Source organism: Gallus gallus, chromosome 3 (genome assembly GCF_016699485.2).
Source record: "Gallus gallus isolate bGalGal1 chromosome 3, bGalGal1.mat.broiler.GRCg7b, whole genome shotgun sequence".
Classification (NCBI taxonomy): Eukaryota; Metazoa; Chordata; class Aves; order Galliformes; family Phasianidae; genus Gallus; species Gallus gallus.
Window position 1 is genome coordinate 47,400,735 of NC_052534.1, and position 15,112 is coordinate 47,415,846.

The 15,112-nt window shown below is 40.3% G+C and overlaps 1 protein-coding gene across 11 annotated transcripts in view; it reads left to right on the plus strand.

Moving 5' to 3' along the window:
- The window catches only part of SASH1 (SAM and SH3 domain containing 1), a 531,322-nt gene that overhangs the window by 479,615 nt on the left and 36,595 nt on the right, over positions 1 to 15,112 (plus strand). For 6 of the 11 annotated variants that reach the window (XM_025149369.3, XM_025149372.3, XM_040698180.2 and 3 more), the window contains 3 exons: positions 6 to 92; positions 1,312 to 1,424; positions 3,083 to 3,184. In XM_025149369.3, the coding sequence (XP_025005137.2) occupies positions 6 to 92; positions 1,312 to 1,424; positions 3,083 to 3,184 (302 nt within the window). Of the gene's footprint in view, positions 1 to 5; positions 93 to 1,311; positions 1,425 to 3,082; positions 3,185 to 4,279; positions 12,293 to 15,112 lie in introns of those variants that run through there. The other 5 variants (XM_025149370.3, XM_046939108.1, XM_025149375.3 and 2 more) reach the window with 3 other exon arrangements.

A 15,112-nucleotide genomic window follows, 5' to 3' on the forward strand; every position in this document is an offset into this window, starting at 1 on the left:
TTTAGGGAAAGCAGACTGGAAAAAGAAAAATAAGTTTTTTTGGCAAAATTTCCGAAAGAACCAGAAAGGATTGATGAGGCAGACTTCAAAAGGTAAACCTTTTTTAAGGATTTTTGGACCAATCTGTGTAGAATATAATTATATTATTATTTATTATAAGGATTAAATCTCCTTTGCGACAGCGTGAGAGTCACAGACCTGTGGATCTGGAAGTTGGAACACCTTCAGTCCTGATTGCCAGTGATGGCACATACACAAAATGATGCAATTAATGGGTAGTTATGAATAACATGAAAATGAACGAGGTGCTTTCTCTTCTGACTTGATGAGAGAAAAGCTTTTTTTGGCACTTGGCTATGTTGACCTGTTTGCTTTAGGCTTTAATCCAGACTCTCATTTCAGGAAAAGACACTACAAGAAGGAGTAGTAAAAGTGTGTCCGGTGAATAGTGAAAATGTGGGATTGATTCCACTTAAACTGTCAGATCTCTTTCTCTGGTTCTCCAAAAGATGCAGCTGTGCATTGCTTTAAGTATTTTTCTTCATAAATAAAATTTCTGTTTCCCCATGCGTATCTGTTGTATCCTTCTGCTGCAAACAGATGCTTCCCTACATTTCTATGACTGTGTTCAAATGGATTGTGAAAAATGATGTGAACCTGCTTATGAGGTTGAAAAGGTCACATTTACGCTCAGTGAAGTGTAGATCCTTGTTGGCTCTCAAGGCATATTCTGCCTGTGCTGACATGAGAAGTTTAAACCAGAAGATGAAGTCCTGGAGGTTGGAGGCAAAGCATGTGCAGCACTCTATGCCTACTCATAGCCAGTTAGATAACTGGACAGGGGGTGCCAGTCTGCAGTCTGAGAGACATGGCTAATCTGCCCAGAGAGCTGATAAGGCCCAGACATCATTCCTAGAAGATCTTCCCATCCACTCTTTTAGCTGAACACAGTATTCCTCAGGGCTGAGTTCTGGACTTTCCTCCCGTGAGCGCTTTCTCTTTTCATTCTTCAGGGTCAATAATTATGTAATTTCAGTTATGTTTTATTTCTCTTTCTCATACTGTCTCGATTTCAGTGTCAAAGTAGGCTTTGGTTTTCTAGTCCTAATTTACTTCCTATTCTTGTTTAGTTATTTACAAATCATTCAGTTCTCTCAAATCATACTATGAGACTACTCTGGGGAGAGTCTGTTCTGGCCAGCCGGATCCATGTGGTGACCTGATTTCAGAGGCCTGTGTAAAATACAATATATTCCATTTTCTGCCTGAGCTCTTACACGTGCTTTTTTATCTCTGTGCCTTTTTCTGCAGGAGAGGATGTGGGGTATGTGGCCAGTGAGATTACGATGAGCGATGAGGAACGGATCCAGCTGATGATGATGGTGAAAGAGAAGATGATCACTATTGAGGAAGCACTTGCTAGGGTATGATAAGTACACATTTTATTTTTCCTGAAAAAACATGTATTATGATGTGAGATACACCAGTTTGGAGTTTCTGGCTGCTTATAAAACATAGAAGTGGGTAAAAACTGCCTGTTTGTCCTATCTCAATAGGTAGCATAAATTAGATAGTAATTCCCTTGCTGATGGGAATAGTGAAATTCAGCCTAGCCAAAAATAGATGCCTAATGTATGGCAAATGAATCAAGTCCTAAAGCATTTACTTCTCTCCTCTGGCAGTAAAGGGTGCCAATCAAGGAAAAGCTCAAGTACAGACATTTTCATTGCAGCTGTCTAAAGCTAAGGGAGTTGAATGCCACCTGTACTAGCCCGCACTTATGATGCATGTTCGTAGATTTGTTTAAATACTGAAAAGAATGCTTCACATTTTACTGTGCTTGCCTTATTTTCTTCAAAATACATGCATTTCTTGTTATTTCCCTGCTGCTAATGGCTGAAGGGCAGTTTGAATGAATGCTTCCATTTTCAGCAGTTAAAACTTTTTGAGGCTGAAGTTTATTCTGCTTTTGTTTTAGACAAAAAGGGGGTGTTTTGTTTTAGACTTCAGGAAAACGTAGTCAGCCTTTTTTGGCATTTGACATTAAAATAAAAACAGATGTAATTTTTGATAAAATACAGTGGCTGGCACAAGTGTATCTTTACAAAATCTGAATTTTGATGAAACACAATTAACTGTAAATTATTGTGGTTTTGCAACAATTGTGCTGAGATTTTAACTATTCAGGAGTCAAAAGTCAATGCTAACGTTTCTACTCCTGTCTTAACTTAGTCCCCTTGTGCAAAATACCCAGATTGAGCACAGGGCATTCTGTATGGGCAGCTGAGGTTCATAAAACATGAGCTGGATTGCAAATTGTCACTCGAGTGAATTCTCTGTAGTGATACCGTATGTCTTTGAAATAGGCTATCAAGAAGATAAAGTTATGCCATTGTATGAGAAAAATATTGCTTTGCTGGGAATCATATCACCAAAAAAAAAGAAAAAAGAAACAAAAAACACCACAATTTTAAACTTACCAAAGAGTATTACTGGTATTACTGGGATTTCTGCTGTTAAAGATTCTGTGGGAGGAGTGTTCCACCTGATCTTTACTGTTCACTGTATGCACTGGCACTGTTTCCCTCTAGTGGTCTGAGCTGCTAGCAGCAATTTTATTTTTAAATCATCAGTTCCTCCGGTAGGATTAGTTGTATGTATTGAGACTTCAATTGGAAAATGGTAAAAATAGTCCCTCGTTGTGAAATTACAAAAGATTTCTCCTAGTCCTCACTTTCTTTTTGAAGGAAATTGATAGCCTACTGTGATGTAGCCTGTCCAGTTTAAACTATGCCTCTGACATGGGGGTGTATGATGTATGTTTTGCCAATTACAGTTCAACCAGATTGAGTGCTTGCAGATTACTTCCTTTTAAAAAATAAATCTCATCATTAAAACTTCTGATTGTGAAATAAATGAGTTTATTTTAAACAAATGAGGCAGGCAATGCAAAGGTTCTGATTTTTCCAGTTTCACAATGTTACTGGGAGAAAAATGAAAGGACATTAACTCTTGCTATTTTAATGAAGATTGATAGCTGCTTCGCACTGGAAAATGGGCTCCCTGTCTTTTCAAATTTCAGCTGAAGGAGTATGAGTCCCAGCACAGGCAATCAAGTACTGTAGATGCTACAGACTGGCCTGATGGTTCTTACTCAACATTTGATGGGTCTTCCAATTGTAATGTAAGTACCTGTCCTTACGATATAGCTCCCCTATATCATTTAATATTTGAGTCTTTTCATTTCGAGTATCCTAATTTACCTGGTGATTTTCTTAATAGCAAATTTATCATTTGATCTCAAGATGCTACATTCTATTTACATAAAATCTTTAATGGGGATTTTAAATCTTCAGGATCTGTTGTTGTAGACTTAAACAGAATTTTTATATAATTTCTCTTTTTTTTTTTTAATGTGCAGGAAGGGGTCTTTTGGATTTTTTCCTTTTTTTTCCTTTTTTTTTTTTTTCCTTTTTTAGATTGTCCAGGGAAAATTGTTTCGTTTTACTTCTCAGTTACTGTGAATCACCAGAGTTTCTCATTCCTTCCTACCCCTTATTGATGTGTCTTAGTTGAGGGTCTCGCTAAGTCCTAGGTTCTTGCTGCTTTCAAGCAATTCTAGCTCTGCCTTTGAGTTTGCAGCTCTTGCCAGATCCATAAGTAGTGAGACTCAGCTTTCCTGCCTTATTTTTTACTTCTGAGCTGTGCAGCTTCTCTTGCTTTATGGGCACCAGACAGTCTTTGTGTCATGCCATACTGAATTAATTAATTTTTCCTTCTAAATATCTTCATTTTCACTGAGTAATTTATTCCACTTCATTTCTCTAATTGAAAGTTCACAAATAAATCAAACAGAAGAACACATTCGGCTGTCAAGCCCAAGCTCTTTGTAACCCATATAATTGAATCATAGACTCTTGAGCCCATTGATTGATTTATTTATTTTATTGTCAATGGAATTTCCTGCTAACTGCAGCAGAATTAGATTATTCTCCCTAAATGGAAGGAGGAATGCTGTATCATTTTATGAGATGTTTAAAATATTTTGTGGTGGAGAAAGATTTTCTTATTTGTATTAAAAAAATAATAAAAATAAAGCCCGTCTTCAGTTAGATGGGAACGGAGGGGGCTGATGTTTCTTTCTGCTCTGATCTGCTATTTCAGAAATGTGCAAAGAACGTGGAAGGAAGGATCTTGATTATCTTGCACTGGCTGTCTAGCCAGGTGAAAGCTGTCTTGTTATTTTCTTCATTGGTATTTATAGCCTGGACTGTCCCCTCTTAAGGCCTTTGGCTAAGATGCCTAGAGCATTAAAGCCATGAAACTCTCATTTACTTCGGTAAAATCTCAGAGGGATTCTGAGTTTCTCTCTTAAATCTTCTGATAATGGTTTATGTTTATGTTGAATTTACTGAGAGCTGTGTATACCTCTGAGAACCAAACGTGACTCAGTATTTGCTCCTAATGGGATGACTTGGCACCTTTTCTCTAAAATTATCTTTGTAAGCTGTTTTTACTCTTTGAGCCAAGAGGATTTGAACCATCTTCCTGCTGACTTCTTTGAGGGATCTCTGATCTATTGCTCTAAATACCTCCGCCCTATCTGCTGGTTTTTTGTTTTGTTTTGTTTTTCTTATCCTGGTTGCATTTAACAGAAACTGTGAAACTACTTGCTTTCATGGGAAGAACAGTTCATGTGCAGAAATGAAAGTTTGTGTTAGAACAAATATCAGCTTGGCTTCTTTCTTAGTGGACCTAAAAGCAACTATGGTTAACTGGGGTGAAGGACTCTGGGCTGTAATTGACATGGCAGGGGGAGGAAACCAAGCAAAGTATCAGATATATCTAGAGATAGGGCATATGTTCACACAGGCTGTTATGCCAAAGGACGTATCTATTAATCTGAAATGACCAGCTTTTGAAAGACTCGGAGATGATTCTGTGTTCAAGCCCTTCCTTTGCCAAATTGGTTGAATTTCAGTGCCATCTGTGTGATTTGTATTCTGTGAACTTGGAAACCGGGAACTACCATACTCATTTTATAGAGGCCATGAAGGGAAGATGTTTTTCCATATATTAGAAACCTTCTGTTAGATAGCCCACTGCCTTCTAGCCTCAGAAAGTAATTTAAAATATGAGTCACTGAAATTGAAGTTTCTGGTTTGAATTAAAACTCCTTGGGCAATGACTCTTCTGATTCTGCTGGCATTTTTTCTGATCTCTGTTTTTTATGTCTCATGGCCAAGCTGTTACTAGGCAGTTTTTAGCGGAACATTGTGATCGTACTTGGTCATTTTGTCAGAATTTTGTGAACGCAAATGATACAAATGAATTGCACGATACTTGCAGATTGAGGGAACTGGGAAAAACATAATTTCTACTTTACTTGCTGTGCACGTGTTCAACAGCCTTGGGTATTTAAGAGAGATCAAAACTCTAGTATAATTGCTTTGCTTTTTATTGTTTTTTTCCCAGTTCTTCCCAGGCAGAGAAACCCACTGGTAGTTAGGAGGACTTGTGAGGATGGGTCATTATGTTTTTATGGTCTAGCTCTGCCACTAGAGCAGCGTTCCAAGAAGAAAAAAAAAGGTAGTTACTAAGCATTTGGAGAATCTAGAAATGGGGACAGAACATCTGGTGATCGCTCTCTATACTTTCAAGTCGGGCCTGCACATAGCATAAGAGCAACCACCTGTGAGATAGCATCTAGTGGGCAAATATAATTGTTGTTTCTAATTCTGTTTAAAAAAAAGAAAAAAAAGAAAAAGAAAAAAGAAAAAAATCCATTTTTTAGCTTCACGTGTTTATGACTAATATGGCTGGTGTTGACACTGAACTGACTTTTAGGATTTAAAGATTCTTTTTCTCGACGCCTCCTCTTTTAAATTACCAGGGAATGGAAGCTTTCATTTCATATTCTTTCCTAAAGATGAACAAAGGATTGAAGGGTCATCTCAGCATCCACAGGGAAGCAGCCTGATGTCATTTCTGTGCTATTAATTCTTTGTCCTGTTTGTTTTCTCATAAGAAACAAACAAACAAAAGCTTTGCCAAGCCAGTTGTTGACTTAATTCTCTGCCACTTCAGAGCAGTGGAACCTCACTACTACAATCCCTTTGCTTTGCAACAAAGTTATGTGTATTATTAATTTACTAATGTGGAAATGCAGTTGAAATTGTTTTTCTTCTTAGTCAGATATCTTAAGTCTGAAACACCTCATCATTTTTAACAAATTGATTTTTGCATTTTTATTTCCATCTCTGTTGAAGTGAAGGCTGCTCACAGTAGCCATAGGTAAGATTACCTTGCCTTTTGCCAGTGTGACATGTAAAGCAGGTTTAGATTACAACTGAATCTCATTCTGGATTTTAGATAAGGCCCTACTTGTCCTCAGGAGTAAGAAAGTCGAGGGAAAGAGGTTTTGAAAACTATCGTTTTCTTTCCATTTACTGAGGTGCCTTTTATGCTTCTTAAAGATATGAGCACATTTGATAACCTTTGGGCTCGGAAGCTCTCCGTCCATCTAAAGCACAAGCCTGGAAGAGTTGCTGTATCTCCAGAGCTCTGCTTGGAGGATGAAGCAGTGTTAGGAGAAACCCATATAAATCCTTTCTGTGCGCTCTGCTGAAAGACTGTTAATTGGTACCAGTCATCATACTTACCACGGGAGTGGGGGAAGCAGAGGAGGAAGACTGTGACAGAAGTGTGTGTATCATACATATGCTGTCGCTGAAACAAACCACTAATTAACTTTGCTGACAGCTTCTGTAGATGTGAGTTAATAAAGTTGTAATTATCCCTGGACTGAACTGTTTTGTTGGTCTCACTGGTCTTTTGTGCTGCAGTTTTGATCATCAAATAATGATCAGAGCTCATTAGCGCAGGCGTCCAGGTAGCGTAACATGCTTTCATTTGAGGAGTGCCACAGTGAGAGCCTCTGAACCCCACTCCCTGCTACGTACTGCCATGTCAACCTCAGAAGAGAGATATTAGAATTTAGAAAAAGAAATTATAAAAATCTTCCTCTAGGAATATAGCCCACGGGTGGAAGAGAGGAAAGGAGTAGTGCTCTTCCACCTGTCCTCTGAAAACCTCTTCACCCAGGACTGCTAGCTTGGCACCCCTACCATTAGGAAATTTGCACCCTATTTGTTTTCTCTGGAGTGAGTGACAACAGTTCTGCTAAACAGGAGACTAGAAGTGCAGGTCTCCTACAGCGAGGCCATTGCTCAGGAAAATCTCCAGTCGCGTTTTTTGCTCTTTCCCATCTGCTATTGATCCATGTTGTAGTAGAAGGCAGCAAATCAAGTCTGCACAGAGACAGGCCTAGATAAGCCAAAATAGTCTTTTGTTCCTGTTTTTTGTGGTATTTCCCAAGGACATTTTTATTCACCAAGTCATTAAATGGGGCTGAAAGAGTATTCAGTGTTGGTTTTGTATCTACTACCATTGTGAAGAGCAGAATAACGGACAAGAATGGTGTTTGGGTCTTATTCATTTGAGTTGGCGACATGCTGTAGCTGTTGAATCAGGATTGTACTACCTATGCACCTACTTAATTTGTGGCACAAAACTAACTCTAATAAAAGACCAAGTCTGACACAGTTACCTCTGAATCACAAGTTATGCTGTATTGTTTGGTAAGTGCAAGAGTAGGAAGAAAAGAAATAATTGCAATATAACTTTTATAGCAGCAATTGCCACAGAGTAAATCTAGGTGTAACTACAGCAAATCCTTATTATTCAGGGTTATGCTGTATTTCAGTGATTCAGATTGCTGATGTTTTCTAAACAGCAATTTTTAAATTGATTTTTATTTTTTGTGCTGATGGATGCTTGAATGACTTAATCATTTGTTAACATTATTAATGCTAATAATATAGGACTATATTACAATCAGTATGAAAAAATCCTTCACTTTAATCTTTTAGAGCTAATGTAGAAGTCAGTGAATGCTGAGAACCAGTTAGGTATGAATGGAGAGACTAGGGTAGGATCTAGATTTCGTAATTTGAACAGTAGTGTTGAAACTGTGACAACATTGATACTTCTAGCATTTTGAAAGCTATGCACTGTTAGGCCTGTTTTTGCTGTTATCAGAGGATCTACCAGTTTTCGTAAGTCAGTTAATTCCTTGAAAGGCCTAAGGATGGAAGAGGATGTTTCTGTGTTTCAGTTCTTGGAGATCTTGTTGCCGCCTCCAGGCCATGTATGCTCTTTGAAGAAGCAAAGGGAAGCTGACACTGAGTATGGCTGTGAATGAATGCAGAGCATTCATCCTTGCTCTGAAGAGTCTAGTGACCCAATTTGTGTAAAGATCTCCTGAAAGGCCCCGATGTCCCTCATTATATTGGATGGTATACTTATTATTCATATCCAAGTTTCTGTAATATCGTCAGCAGCTATTAATAGTCATGATGAAGAAAGAGCCAATAATAAGACACAGATTCAAGATGTAGAAGTCTCCCACTGTACAGCTATCGTGGGGACCTGCCCTGGGAGTCACTAGCTGTCCTCATTTTCCAATGATCTCAGCTGGGAGGTGTCCAGTGCCTCTCATTGGAATCTAGTAGTAGAAGAATGGCTGCATCTTTTGTTATGATCTTCCCCCCATCTCTGTCTGTGCCTAGCAGCAGCAGGGTTTCCCATGGGTGTAGTAACACAGAAGCCTTCATGAGAGAAACAAATCCTCGTTGCAGTTTCCAGGACACAACACAAAGTTTGAAGTTAGGTCAGTGCTGCACAGAGTGGGAGATCACAGCTGTGTTTATACATTGTTTTGAAAAAACATTGTATGGTGTTGGTTGTGTTGTTTTGGTTTTCTTCTAACCTATTTGACCTGATGTTTTTTCTAGAACATTTTAGAATTTGAAGAAGAAATGCATTTATTTAGAAATGAAATTGTAAAACTTCTCTAAGTATTGCTTGCCATGGAAGTTCTGCCAACTTGTCATCAAATAGGATTTAGCTAGGTATGTGTCTGTTTAGCTGGTGGTGCTAAATAATATCAGGACAGGGTTATGGCAGAACAATTGGCAGTAACTTTGTCCAAGTTCACCTCCTGTTCTCTGCCAGCAGGAGTTGCTCCTATGCATGTGAAGACTGAATATAATTACCCTCTAGTAACGTCTCTAAGAAAAATCTTACCACTATCATGACTGAGAAGAGAGCTTGCATTAGTGCACAGGCAGTGAGTGTGATTAAGTGTATTCATAACCACTTCTGTTTGGACTACATGCAGACAAGTCCTATTGCCTGGCTTTACCCTAAAATGTTTGGCCACATATTTTGGGTGGGTGGGAGGTGGAAGGCAGGTCAGTTGAATACATATTCTGACACCTTTGTCTTTTATACCTTTTGGCATCTGGGGAGCTTCCTAACTTCTCTGCATATTGCACAGAGGGTGGAAGACCGTGGTTTACAGCTTTTTCGTGTGACTGTTCTCACTGCATACATCAGCCAGCAGGAGATGCTGTAATCCATAATGTGGTTTGCCTGCCTCCATCTTTTCAGAAACCAAGCCTATTAAATTGGAACAAAGCCTTGCTCAGTTGGAGAATTAGGAATCTCAAAAGCCATGTGTTTCACTATCCTATTTGGCAGACTCAGACTGAATAATCTTTATTGTGGTACAATAGAAGATTTTAATTGCGCTCCTGTCATTTACCACTTGCCCCCCCATTCCTCCCCGCTGCTGGTGTTGACTTCTCCCAGTTAGAACGGTAGTGTTAATAGTTTTGATTGTTCAAAAATGCTACTATAATGTAATTTGAGTTACCATACCCTTTGCTAAAGGGTTCTCATTGGTTTTTTTCTCCTAAACAATCTCTGAAGCAAGTTTCACTGTACTTTCATGCATTGTCCTTCTGCAGCTGGTTTTCTGAAATGCTCAGAGGTTACTGGACCAGTGATGTCCTCCATTCGTTAGTAATACAGTCTACACTAAAGAGTAGGGATTCTCCCCAGGCCATCTCACCCTTGCCAAAACACAAAACGTGGTAGACACTCACTTTCCTGTGGGTAGGAGAGTCTGCAAGAGATTTAGAAAGAAATGCTGTAATGTAAATGATATGAAGTAACGTAACAGAGCTTCATTCTGCTACATACACCTACAATGAGGAGTACATGAGTGCAGTTGTAATGTGGTTAAAATTCATTATTCTCATCAGTGAGAGAAACAGTTCGCCGTGAGGAAATGTATCTGGCTTACAGATGCAAACGTCAGCAATGTGCTTTGCAAAATTATTTAGCTAAAACCTGGAAACAGTTAACATCTAGGAATTTGCCTAAGCAGCTATTCTAGTATCATGACAGACCTCCAGGGAGAATTAAATTTTTGTGCTCTCATTACTTATGACAAATATTTCCCACTAATTTCAGCAAGCAGTGTCGTCACTAGCTAACGTGTAATAATATATCTTTCACCAAAGTAGCTGTTGGACTCTCCTTTGATTTCCTTGTAAGTAAACCACAGACCAAACTCAGACACGGACTTGTGTTCCATTCAGTTTACCTGGGGAGCCTGACACTATGTGTTTTTGACTTATGTAGTCCTTGCAATTCGTGCTCTTCAGTTAATTTTGTTAAGTGGCAGAAATCTTTTTTACCTCTTGCAATTTCCATAAAAATTTTGGGGACCTTTTTTTTTCAGAACATGATGCAGATTATCACATCAGAATTTCACACACCTTTCTATCAACAGCCTCTCTAAGGATTAGAGGTTTTTGTAACTTTCCTAGTGAAACATAAAACCTTCTAAACTCAAGTTGAAAGCCCAAAACTTAGATCAGTTGCACTCGTGGCCATGAACTTTAAGAGAATCTGGGATACGTTTCAAGGAAGTCGCTGTCATGTTTCACTTGATGTGGGCCGCTATGTTATTGAAATTGGAGAACACCAGTTGGTTTTATCCAAAGCTTAGAATTTTCTGAGGGATTTTACATTGGAGTTTTGGGGCTGAAGTAATTCAAGGGCAAGAACCCAGCTACAGCATGCCAGAATGTAGCTTACATGACTTCTACAGAACAGAGAAGCTGCACAGTTGTTAGTACAGAGACGGAGAAAATTGAATGATATTTGGCTAGATGGCTCCTTAAAATTAGCCAGTCATCAAAGGAAGTAGATATTTAGACTTGCTATAATTTTACCGTGTGATTAATCTGGTGTAATCCCAGATTAACTGGCCATTGAAGGCATTGTTCTGAGTATGAGGAATCTTCTCTTGGTTTTAAAAAGGGTGCTTTTGCAGTGTGCCTTTGCTAGTGCTTCCCGTCACTGGATAGCCCTGCTCCTAATTAGCAGAGATTTTGGCCTGTGTTTTCTTGTGTTCTAGGAAGAGTTGCCCAAATTCTGTTCTGAGGTCTGGGATTAGGTATGCTTGACTGTAATTTACTTGAGCATCTCAGAATCTGTTTCTTAGGAAGGGAGACTTGAGCCCAGCCTAGGAGGAGCAGTTGGAACTCATGCTACAGTCCTTCAGAAAGCCACGACGTGGCTAATTCTAGACCAGTCTGAGATTTCTGAATTAAACATCATTTGCTTTTCCAATTCTTAGCAATGTTCTTTTTTATAGCACTGCAAACCGAGGGAAAAAAAGTATTTAATTTTGCTAATTTAAAAAACATGAAAGCAGGTTTATTTTTCTGTCAAATTAGCCCCTTATAAAGGGAAATTGTCAGGGGGGCTTTTAGTGAAAAGAATTTAAAAGGGAAAATCTAAAGAGCCCGGTAAGCGGCTCAAGTTATATTTCCGACAGACACAGCCTCCACTCTCGTGGTCGCGTTTGAGGGTCAGTCATCGTCCTGGCTTTGCAGAGATTCTCTGTATTTTTTTTCTTTAACTGAAATTCCATAGACAGTAATTAAGGAACTGGAGGCCAGCAAGAGGTCAGCAAGCCTTCGTCAGTGAAAACAGGGATTGTTTGCCATGTACAACACTCCCTTTTTCCTTGTGGTGAATAGAAGATTTGCTTAGAGCTGATGACTTATGCCTTTCTTGCAAGTTATGCAGCTCGCGAGTAACCGGGGGAATCAATCAGTGAGGAGAAAACAGCTAATTGAGTCCAGCATCACGCTTTTTTCCTTCTTTACATACTCAGCGCTGAAATCAGAGCCAGTTTGGTGTCTGATAATGTAACTCCAGAGAAGAGGCATTTTGTGCACGGGATTCTGAGCGAATGCAATACTCAAGAAGAGGAGTCTAATCCTAAATTTCAGGGTTAAGAAGCTGACAGCATTTGAGCACTCAGGGAATTACTCGAAACTGAGCTCTAGGCCTATAAATGCCGAAGCTGGTAAGTCACTGAGCTTGTAGTGTGATGTGGAGAGGATGTGCCTTCTGTCTCAGAAAGGGAGAAAGAGAAAAGGCTTTTGTGGTTATTCTCAGGCATGGCACTGCATGCATAGCTTTTCTTAGTTTTTCTCTTCCTTTCCTTGGACTTGTAAGTTCTTTTCTGTCCTACTTTCCTGTCTCTGACTTTGTCCAGACATCTTTCATACAAAAAAGAAAAATACGTTAGAATGGTTGTTTTTCTTGGCGGATGTAAAGTCTATTTGAGGGAGAGAAGAAAGGACACGTGTAGCCACGTCTCCTAAAAGGAACAGCAGAATCTCTTTGCATTTGAAGTAGGGCTTATAACTCTAAAGTAAGCTAGTGAGGGGAGAATAATGTGATATGTTGCATATCTGCATGTATATTTTTGCCCTACTTTGCTGGACAAGAATTGTCTGATAGCTAAAAATAATTGCAGTTTGGGCTTAACTGGATATTAAGACATTTCCCAGTTTCTTAGATGGGAAGTTTCCTAGAGACTCCTGTATGGGGCTTGACGATTACAGAACATAAAGTAGGTTGTAAAGGTTGAACATTCCTTTAAATGGCTTTATACAGGTCATGTAAAAGTCATGTATGTTTTTGTTCATGGAGCTGAAACAGTTTAATCAGTTGTGATAGCTTTAACTGTCTATTGTCCTGATGTTTCTTGAGCATATTTGGACCTGGCCGGTGGGCTTTGTGTATCTCGTGTTTTTTAAGGGCTACTGCTGTAACCCCATAGTGTTTCCAAACCCAGTCCTGCCGAGAGCTAGCTAGCAACTTCTGGTTCACATTTGGCCAATTAATTCCGAGTACCCTAATAAATGTTAGGGGTGTGTGTGTATGTGCGAAGTACTTGTCCAGAGGGAGAAGCTAGGATTATACGTTGTTCTTTCTCTGGCGTGTGAAAAGTGCTGGATGTTTTACAGCTAGACAGCCAGGCATGCTCCTTCTCTCCAGAGCAGGCAGCAGTGAATGAGAAAAACACTGCGGAAAGCAAAGAGGACACCGAGAGGAGAATATCAAAGTGCACGTGTTAATTTCTTACTTGCTCCTGGACGTACAGCATTTTACTCTGATCTTATGTTCAAGGCAATGCATAGCCTTTAGAGATGCACAAGTGAGAAGGGTGATCCAAACAGACGAGGTGTTAGGGAAAGCAGGGGGAATTGGTCTCTGCAGTCCTGAGTCTGTTTGCAGGCTTACATCTGCCTTTGTTAGTGATGAAGAGCTGTGCAGCGGGGATGGGCTTTGGCCTGTCTGCGGTTTCCCAGCCATGTGGTACGTGGAGGCTGCCGCCCTCCACATGCAGTCCTGGGTGCTTACAGATGCTGTTAATTTAGCCCCCGTTTCCCTGTGGCCTTGCATGCGCTTGTGCAGCAGAGCTCCAAGCTTGGAGAGCTGGCGGCCTTCTGCGCCGTGAGAGCAGTGCAGATGTGCTGGGGACACACTTGCTCCAAGGCGAGCGGGAAGGCGGCTCCTCCCAGCCGGCACTGCCAAGGGGCCCCACCAGCCGTGCTGGCTCCCCAGCAGCGCTATCTCTTTAAAGCAAACGCAGTTTTCTGTGTTGGCTTGGCCAATTTGTTATGGTTTAGGACTGTGGAGCCAGCTGTCTGCAATCTGATGTAATGTTGCCATGGAAACCAGAAATGAAACACTTTAAGCATTCACCACAGAATTACTACATACAGCATTAGCCAAAATAATTAAAAGTTGAGCCATATGGGTCTTCGGATGGAAAAATTTGGAGCGGAGGAGATGGAAGTTAAGTTGTTCCTATTTACAGTACTGCAAATCCGCTTGTTTTCCCCTTGGAGCACACAAAGAGGCCTGCGCCCACGACACGTTGGGGTGGCTGAGAGGCCCGAGCTTTTCCATCAGCCCCACGGCCACACTGAGGCTGGCGGGACAGTCCTGCGCACCCAAGTTCATCAGGCCTCCCTGCTTAGAACAGCCTCACCGTCTGCAGGCACGTCGTCCCCTTTTTAACAGGTTATGTCTGCCCTGTGGTAGTGCTGTGGCTGAAACACTTGGAAGGTGGCAGGACAGAAGGAAAAAGGGCACTGCAGCCCCCTGCCGGGACATGGCTGCTGAGGCTGCGCTGATGCCTCTTGCCAAGCCTGCTGCAAGTTGCAGCAACCAGGCTGATTTTCCCATGTGAGGGCAGGAAAAGCAACCAAAAAAGGCCATACTGTCATCTTGAAAGCTGGAGAGGAAAAATGGGCTGGCTGAATCAAAATGTTGAAGTTTGATAATTTCCAAATATGTCACTGAAGCCTGAATGCTTTACATTTCTGTTTTCTGTTTGGTATTAGCTGTGAAAGAAAACATTGCTCGAGCTGGAAAATTAAACTCTGTTTTCCATGTGCCAAAATGGAATCATTTGATAATTTTAAGGTGTTTGGTTTTGTGGTTTTTTGTTTTTTTGTTTTTAATAAAATCATTTGGAAATCAGGAAATGAACCAAAAGGGATCATCTTTCAAAACAGGTTCGTTTTCAAGGAATCAGCATTATTTGACAAAAAAAAAAAAAAAATCCTGATCAGCACCACTGGTGTAATTGCAGATGTTTGTAGGCCTTTCTATGTAACCTTATTAGCCATTCTTTTCCTTTACAAAAGATTTTCCATGCCACTTGCTACCCCATAACGGGAGGAAATAGACTGCTGGAGAAAGATTCTGACTTAGTTTTCAGTCAGGCTATTATCCGGTGGTTCCTGTTGTTAAATACAGGCTGTCCTCAGCTCTCCCAGCTGAGCATCGGGGCTAGGAAGTATCTGTCAGTGCACATAAAGGACCC